This window comes from Alnus glutinosa, chromosome 10 (assembly GCF_958979055.1).
Source record: "Alnus glutinosa chromosome 10, dhAlnGlut1.1, whole genome shotgun sequence".
NCBI lineage: Eukaryota > Viridiplantae > Streptophyta > Magnoliopsida > Fagales > Betulaceae > Alnus > Alnus glutinosa.
Window position 1 is genome coordinate 21099314 of NC_084895.1, and position 9647 is coordinate 21108960.

At 36.5% G+C, this 9647-nt stretch overlaps 1 protein-coding gene across 1 annotated transcript; it reads right to left on the reverse strand.

Moving 5' to 3' along the window:
* Nucleotides 1-2239: 2239 nt before the first annotated feature.
* Nucleotides 2240-6764, reverse strand: LOC133879788 (putative disease resistance RPP13-like protein 1). The gene is made up of 2 exons (XM_062318560.1): nucleotides 2486-6764; nucleotides 2240-2288 (listed from the first exon to the last, which is right to left on the reverse strand). The coding sequence occupies exon 1, from the start codon at nucleotides 6685-6687 to the stop codon at nucleotides 2536-2538; it is 4152 nt and encodes a 1383-aa protein (XP_062174544.1). The 5' UTR covers nucleotides 6688-6764; the 3' UTR covers nucleotides 2240-2288; nucleotides 2486-2535.
* Nucleotides 6765-9647: the final 2883 nt, after the last annotated feature.

Sequence of the window (9647 nt, forward strand, 5' to 3'; positions counted from 1 at the left end):
TATTCATCAGAGATGCACCTACAGAGCAGGACCTCGTCTCGAGCTACTGTGTTAACCAGAATCAACAATAAAGAATAATTATTTTATCGATCAGTTAAAAAAGAATTTAATCATTTCTATCTGTTTGGATCCACAACTTCCTTAGCAATTATAAAAAATTGAATGAGCAGTAAGACATACCTCTTTATATTCATAATCCCAATCAGTTTTTTCAATGTGGATACTGCATTAGGATAATCCCTTCTGCTACTTCTCCTTGCTGATTTGGTTCGAAAAATGTGACTAGATGAATATGGTCGTTTCGTTGCAATAATATCAATTACCATTTTTTACCAGTGAATAAACCAGAAAATAAAGGAGGAGGAACATTACCGGCAATACCCTCTCTAAGAACAACATGTTAATCATTGAAAACTTTAGCTTCGACCTACAAGGAGTGATGTTGAGTTATTGCACAAAATGAACATATGCTCTGGGTTTGGTGTTTGGGCTGGGAATGTTGAACTTATAGATTTCTTCTCTTTTATCAAGCCAGCAATCGCACTTCCTTCACAATTAGACACTGCAAATGAATGAACATTATCAATCCAGTAACTAAATATGATAAATCGTCCATAGTATGGCTGCGGTCACAATATGTACGTGTACTAACATTGTCAAAGGATCAAAATCCAGTTACGTAACTTTTCTCAAAGGGTCCCAATGATTCGCCAAATCTGTAATGAAATGCAATATGTCAATTAGTAATTAAAAACTCAATATTCAAAAGCCTTTATTTATTGTGAGTGCACATGTGAGTGTTAAGTCTGACGTTTGAGGAAAAATAAACAAAGCGAGTAGTTAATATACTGTATACATAAGTGGACTCAAACCCATTAGCTAAAGCTATTGGGTTGGAGTGGTGCACAAACAAGTATATTACTGTGAACTCCTTAGGCGATTCTCCCCTGACATTCTTTCTCTACATGATCACTTGAGCATTTTAACAAACACCTATGATTGTGTTATGCAAAGCCAACAAGAATAGCAACTTTCAACAAACAAAATAGATAGCAACAAGAAAATGGAGCAACGGGATCTCTCCGACACCAACATTTTGTCAAAAAGAAAAAGAAAAAAAGAGTGAGATAATCAAATGTTGTTGGGAAGGAGAGGTAGTACGTGATTCTCCTATTATGGGTCATAGATGAACCTCCCATCAATAAGCAAAAACAAGTGACATGGCAATAAACTGACATTTGAATATATTTCTTGACACTTGTCTTGCATCTGCATAAAATTGAGATTCAATGGTTCTCCTCTTCTGGGTCATAATATGAACCTCCCATCAATCTGAATATGTCTAGAACAGATTATAATAATTTTTTTTTTTTGATAAGTAAATATAAATAAGATTAAACAGGTGTAGGAACATCTGAAAGCATGAGCCTTACTGGAATATAATAAATTTTTTATCATGGATAATAATCAAATATTTTGAACACTATTAAAACTCATAACAGATTATCTTTTTTCTTTTTTCTTTTTTAAGATGAGTAAGCCGTTTGTTTATTGTATTGTGCAGTAGTTTTATACAGAGAAACATCGTAAAACCAGTCACAAAAATTATTTCATCGAAAAACAGTCCATTAATGCATCCCTTGGTTACTGAGAAAATAATAAAAAGAGGAGAGAAAAATAAAATAAAATAAAATAAAATTGGCTACCAATATTGCAAAATAAAGGTGCACACCTCTAATATACAGGACTACATACACAGATTGTCCATTTTAGAAAAGACAATAAACAACACATTAGCAGCCTTTTGAGCCATCTGCAAGCATCAAAGATGGAGAAATATTCATTAGAGTTGTACCTATAAGGCAAAACTTAGTAATCGGACTACTATCTTAACTAGAATCACCAATAAAGAAGAATTATTTTTCTCGATCAATTAAAATAGAATTGAATAATTTCTATATCTATTTGGATGCAAAACTTTCTTAGACACTATAAAAATTGAATGGGCAGTAAGACATACCTCTTTAGTCGTTATGTTCATAATCCAGATCAGTTTCTTCATTGGAATACGGCATTGGATAATCCCTTCCACTTCTACTCCTAGAAAATTAAATGAATGAACATTAAAAATCCAATATTGAATATGATAAATGGTCTATAGTATGGTTGCGGAAACAACATGGATGCCTACATTATCAAAGGATCAAAATCCAGTTACGTACCTATTTTTGGAGGAGGCCTCCTCTCTCGACGTGGTCACTTGGGCATTTTAACAAACACCTATGCTCCTGTCGTGAAAACACAACAAGAATAGCAACCTTCAGCAAACCCAACGCCAACAGTTATACTCCAAAATAAGAATAAAAACATATAATCAAGCGTTGTTGAGAAGAAGAGAGCCAGGCAGTACGTGATTCTCCCATAAGGGGTGATAGATGAACCTCCCATCAATATGCAAAAAGAAATGATGTGACAATAAACTGACCTTTGGATTTGTTTCTTGAGACTTGACTTGTATCAAACAAAAACTCGGATTCACTGATTCTCCTCCTCTGGTTCATTGATGTGCCTATTATCAATCCAAACGCAAGGGATGTGGGCTATCTTGAACCACTCTGGTCCTCGATCTTTCTTGCAACGTTCGGTCAGCAGAGGACAATTCTGGATATGAAGATTCAGGAGTGAGGGAGAGAAGCCATCCTCTGGAAAGGACGCGAGCTTTTCACAATAATAGATAAACAAATATTCAAGAGAGGCAAGGTCTTGAAAGCCTTTGGAAGATAAGCATTTCAAATTCGGGAAGCCATCGATGGAGAGGCTGGTTAGAGAGGCAGGTAGCATCATCTCTGGGAAGGACACCAGATGTGAAGAGCCACCGCAAATTTGAAGTTCTTTAAGAGAGGTAAGCTTGTACAATCCCCACTCAAAAAAGGCCTCATTAGACGATACCACATAATCGATTGAAAGTGATGTTAGGTTGGTGTGAAAACCTACTTCCGAAAAGGATACACTAATGCTTGGACATTTTCTAATCCACAAGTCTTCAAGAGAGGTGAGGTTTAGTATGCAGTTGGGCAGGACCTGCATTTTCTCACAATCCAAAATCCTAAGCGATCTCAGGTTGGCAGGGAGCAACCCTTTGTCAGGGAACGAAACAATAGTTTGACAATTTTGAATACAAATCTTACGTAGATGGCTGAGGCTCTGTATGCCCATCGGTAAGGATTTAAGGTTCTCACAACTTTGGATACAAATGAATTCAAGAGACGAGTTGTGATGGAAGCTCTTCGCTATCGACTCCAACTTCTTACAAGACAAGATTTGGAGTTGTGTAAGTGTTGCAGGTAATTCTCCGGTTGACGTCAAGGATATGAGGGATGGACAATCAGTAATATACAAAAACTCAAGAAGAGATGTGTTGGTACTGCAACTGTTGACAACATCTCCCTCCACCAAATTCAGCATATTACAATTTTCAATATTTAGTCGCTTTAAAGTTTGAGGTAGTTGGCTTATTGCAAAGTACGTCAGTGAAGTACAACCACTAATATAAATACACTCAACATACATGTTGTTGAACATCATTGGCTTGGGTAAAGATTTCAGAACCTCGCAATTTGTTATCACGATTTCTCTGAGTTTAGATGGCAAACCCAGTTGTAGCTGCTCCTCCACTTCTTTTGCCACCAAAGAAACTAGTTTGGAGCAATCAAAAATCTTCAGAAGTCGAAGACATGGGAGATGTTGTAGCAATCCCACATCATTTGACCACAAAGGCATAAGCTCCTCGCAACTTTTAATCATCAAATCTTTCACGTTTGTCAAATCTTCCATAATTAACCCTTCTATTTGATGCGTGAATTCTGAAATTGTTGAAAGAGAAGAGAAGCATAGTGAGCTGAATTCAACATTACCATTATGCACTACCCCTTTCGATCCATCAATTTCTAGGTTGCAATGCTCCGGAAAGCTGGAAATTGAAATTGCCAATTGTCTGCATTCATTTATCGCAATATTTTCTAATAAAGGAAGATGATTTGGTAACATACCAAACAGCTTAGGACACCTTGTAATAGAAAGCTTACGCAGTTTTGGGATTTCTCCACAAGGAATCCAGTTCTTCCACTCCTGCATATTCTCAAAATGCAAAGTCTCCAAGGATCTAAAAGGTTCTGAGCAATCATCCCCATAAAAATCAAGTCCAATATTTTTCACACAGACCACGCCTTTGATTAAAAGGTGTTTGAGTGACGGTAATTGGCCCACTGATGGCAATGATGTGCACTTTGCACAACTTTCAATCTCCAAGCGCACCATATTAGAAAATGAGGGAACTTTTAACCAGGTTGGAAATTCTGCACAACCATAGCGTCTGATAGTGAGCTCTTTCAAACCCTTGTGAGGTTGAAGCATGTTAAGTACGTCAAATTCACTTATTCTATCTTGTGCTTCATCTAAGTTGCCACTCCATTCCAATGACAAACCATAGAGATCGTGCTTTTCAATTAACCTAGCGTCCCTCGCATCCTCACGATTAATCACATTTTCCAATCCTGCAATGCAAAGTGTCTCTCGAAGATACAACAAAGGCCCTAACTCCTTTATTATCTCGGAACAACTACCTTTTCCCACAACCATATTAGACAATGATTGGAGACAAGTTAATTTACCCATTTGTGGAGGCATTCCTTCCAATGCATATGCACTTTGAATGTTGAGATGTCGAAGATTGACTAGGTTACAAAACGTTGAAGGCAATTTCTTCAGATTATAACAGTGCTCCAATATCAATGTCTGTAAATTGTAGAGAGTGGCTATTGAATCAGGTAAGCTTCTGATTTGAGTGTAAGAAAAGTCGAGGAATCGTAGATGCTTCAAATCACCGATTGATTCTGGTAACTCATATATACGGTATCCACTCAACGAGAGTATCCTTAAGCATCGTAATTTTGGAAACAATTTAAGAGGAACATTTCTAGTCAAGTAACACCAACCTGGATTTGGAAGCATAAGTGGCAGAAAGGTTCGCAAACGTGTGAGATCATTAAAAACCTCAAACTTTGGAATGCCATCATGTCGACCACCCAGGTAAGACGAATGTCGAGCCTTTGTAGAAGGTTTCCTTCCATTATTATCCCAAACTCTATCCTCCATTTTAAAGCATATATCTCCTGCAACCCATTGAGCCAAATCGTTGATGAGGTCATGCATTAGATATTGTGATTCATCCTTGAATGATTGTTGGAAAAATGACCTCGACAACAGATTGCGAAAATACTCGCTACCCAAATCTTCCATTCGCCTTTTCCCTTCTTGTGGTTGAAGTAAACCTTCTGCCATCCATAATAGAACCAACTGCTTCTCCTCAAATAAGTAGTCCTTGGGGAGTAGTGAACAATACGCAAAACACCTCTTTAAATGTGAAGGGAGATGATGATAGCTCAACATAAGAGCTGGGGCAATTTCACTTTCCACTTCTGGTAAATCCCATATCTTGCTTTTCAATGCATCTTCCCACTCATCATGGTCCATTTTATTGCGCAAGACGCCTCCGAGTACTTTTGCTGCCAAAGGGGAGCCTTTACACCTTTTAACTATTTCCTCACCAATACCTTTGAGGTTTAGATGTGCACTGAAGTCCCTTGTCCCCAATGCATGATGTGCCAATATAGACAAACAAACATCATTCGACAACTCTTTCAGAGAGTAAGCAGCTGGAATGGTACCTGTCTTTGATGAAACTCCCTTATTGCGAGTTGTGATGACAATTGTACTTCTCGGAGCCCCTGCTTCGAAAGGAGCACGCAGGATACTCCAATCATGGTAGTTCTCATTCCAAAGATCATCTAGAACGACAAAAAACTTATTCCCTTTCAGTTTCTCCTTTAGTTTGTTTTGCAGCCAATTTAGATCCTTACCCTCACAGTTTTCGGAGGTGAAAGACTGTAAAATTGTTTTTGTCACCCTAACAGCATCAAAATCTTCAGAAACACAAGCCCATGCCTTCAGATTAAAAAAGCTCTCAACTTTTTCATCATTGTACACAAGCTGGGCAAGAGTTGTCTTTCCTATACCCCCCATACCAATTATAGGAATCACAGAGAGTTGAACATCTCCACCTTTTTCACCCAGCACAAATTCAAGTAGAGCCTCTTTATCTTTTTCCCTACCATAAACATGAGCTTCGGTTACTACAGAAGTTGGCGCCAGTATCTCCCTTGTTCTGTATGACCTTCTCCTATCAACATTTTCACTCAATTTCAGATCATCTTTTTGCTTCACCATCTTGTTGAATCGAGCAGTGATTTCCTCCATCTCTGACCCCAGCTTATTGTTGATCTTAATAGCACATGGAGTGAAACCATGTATTAATTTCCGTACCTTACTTGTGCGGGCATGATTTCCTCCGGTGAGTTTCTGTCGCAAAACTTCCGTGGCAAATTCATCGAGTATGTCATCTGCATCGTAAGCCAAGTCTCTGACATCATCCAGCCACCTTTTCACTGCGACGCCATTCTCTTGTTTCTGCTCCGCATCATCAAGCACTGCCTCAATTCTTGGCAGCATTTTGCTCCACTTTTCCAGCTTCTTTTCAAGTCCTTCTTGGCGAGCAAAGTTGAGCAGCTCAGGAGACGCCAGACGGTCAAACAGTACTCCGAGGAACGCAGAAAGGAGGGCCTCTGCCATTGTTTTGGTGATGAATCAGGAAAATGGATGCAAGGGTTAAGAGTAGTCTCAAAATTTCTTACTGCAATAATTTCTAATTGCTTTGATGAACATTTGCTGTTTGTGGTTGTGGGGCCCTTACTGGCTTCGTTCCCATTTGCATGTTTTTATTTTATTTTTTTGTCTTCTTTCGGCAATAATTTCTAATCGCTCTGATTCTTTGAAGAAAATGGGGCTATTTGTGGGGCCTTGCTGGCGTAGTGGCTTCTTTCCCCATGCGCATGCCTTTTTTTCTTTTTTGTTTTTTCCAAGTAGACACAACTACTGCAGTGATGGACGAGGAGAAAAAAATAAAAAAAAAAACCGAATGTGGCCAATTGTGCGGTGACAGAATTTTTCTTGGAATTTCGTTAAACATATAATATATATTATATTGGTACATAATTTTTTTAATACTATTAAATTTTTTAAAATAAAATTTTATTAAGAGGTACATATTTTTTTAATATTAAATAACAATACAGTAATTTTATAAATTAAATTGAAAGAACACTAAATGGAAAATGGGTCAGATTCCTCCATGCCAATAACCTTTTAAATATCTGTTAGATATATTTTACACTTCTTATTTTAAAATTTATCATCAAATTCATAAAACCAACATTAAATCTCACAAATTCAATAATAAATTTAAAATTTAATTTAATAAAAATATATACAAAAAAAAAAATGTATGTATCATTTCTCCCTTTCTTTATATCTGAATTGAAGAACATAGATTTAGCTCTAAAGAAGATATCAAAAAAGCACAGCCAGAAAAACTCACCGGAGACACACTAGAAAAGTTGCTCCCTAACACAGACGTCCCGTGTAGCCTTCTGCCAGGAAAAGCAACGGAAAAAAACACGAGGAAAAACTAAAAAACAACCTCCATACCCCTAGAAGGACCAGGATCTAGAACATCAACAACCACCGGATTTAGCTCGGATGAACAAAACTCCCTAGAAGGGATATGAGGTAAACCAAAGCAAAGAAAACATGAAAAAGTATAAAGGAAATGAGAGAGGGGAGGAGGGAAGAGAAGAGACCCTTCCCTCCTCCCTCTCCGGCTGCACGAAGAAGAAGGATACTAGGAGAGAGAGAGGTTTTGAGAAGAGCGGCGGCTAGGTGTTTTTTTTTTTTTTTCAACCCGATCTATTAAGTTGAAAACTCCTTTTATCGTTACTCTTCTTTTAAAGTCCAAAACATATTCAACTTTTATACCATGAGGGCCATGAAATTGTCATTCTTTTTCAGTCAGTCAAAATTTTCTTCTTCAAGTTGTTCAACAATTTAGATAAATTGTTTAGGTATTTTTGTTGAGAGCATGAGAGGTGTATAGTGAACATAGCAAAAAATTCACAATTTTTTTTTTTTTTAATAGGAGATTAATGGATGAATGATTGTTTGATTATGTATATAGATAATGATATATTCAAGATTATCAGCAATGAAAAAAATCATACAGCGGGTTTAAAATATGAAGATTCATCGAGGACTACTGAATAAATTAACGCTAGAAATATTTTTAGTTAATTATTATTTAACTTTATTTTTTAATCTTGACCCCTCTAAACAAAAATTCTGGCTCCGCCACTGCTTAGATCTAGTTTGCTCAGAGTAGATCTGATCTTTAACTATTTTTGTACATGAGTTAGTGGAAGATGAAAGTCATAGATAACACTTTATTGTAAGAATTTTGTTTGTATCTATGACTTTGTAACCTCATAACATCTGGCTATGATTTTGCAGAGTTTTATGCTTTGTGATGTAAGAGCGTTATGCCTGTAATCTTTGATCAACGAAATGTAAGATATTATTCATTTATGTGGCCTTTATATCACATATTACAGTGTTTATTATATTTTAATATAATAAATATAATACATGGTATTATGGTTATGGTAATTTCTATTAATTTAGATTACCGTAATAGAATCGTTTAATTGATTTCAAAAAATCAATTAATAAAATTGTTTCATTGATGGGAGGAACAGTATGGTATATAGCAATTTGAGGGTCCCTAACCTAGCCTATAAATTGAGTACCTGTGTACACCATCAGTACAACCATAAAGCAATAGACATAGGTTAGAAGATCCCTCAGATAACTTTTCTTGTTCTTCAAATGGATTGTGGAAACGCTTGAGCAAATATGGCTAGAGGTAAGCCTAGATCCCTATCTTTTATTTTCCGTTGCGCATGTTAGTTTGAGCATAATATGTTTATATGTTCTAACATGTGGTATCAGAGCAAACCTCTATGTCATTTTACTTAGCAATAAGTTTTTGTTGAATCCATAATTTCTGTGAACATAGTCTCTTTTTTATTGTTCATGTTCGATTGTTAAATCATATTTTTGTAAACATATTTTTGTTCAATCCAGTTGATGTTTTGTGAATACAATTAAATTTCTTGTTAACATACGTTTAAAAACCCATAAATTTGATATGGCTATTTTTTTTTTATTACTATTTTGTGTATTGTGATATACTGCCTATTTTTGAATTGTCGTAATCTTGATATGAGTATTTTTCATAAAAGGGTGGCGGTTAGGGTTCCATTTTTTTTTTTTTAAGGTTTTCAACCTATCTGGAACATTATGGGTTGGGTTGCTTGGTGACTGGGTAGGGTTTCGACCCATTAAGGTTTCTGGGTTGGGTATATTTTTGGGTTAGATATTAATTTTAAAGTGCAGGTTGGGTTGGGTTGCTAAGTGGAACAACTCATTCGGGTCAACCCAATCCAGAAACCCAAAGGGCCCTATCCAGATTTTTTTATTTTTAAAATAAAAATAAAAAATTGGACTGACTCGATTTGGGCCAGCACTATATAGAAACCTAGAAGCCCAACCCGATTCAGTTTTTACTTTTCGGACCCGACTCAATTAAGTGGGTTGACCCAATTAGACCAACCCAATACAACAACCAATTTCAGTAGCCC

Coding starts and splice junctions, on each gene's coding strand:
- LOC133879788 (XM_062318560.1), bottom strand. CDS start 6,687: ATGGCAGAGGCCCTCCTTTCTGCGTTCCTCGGAGTACTGTTTGACCGT.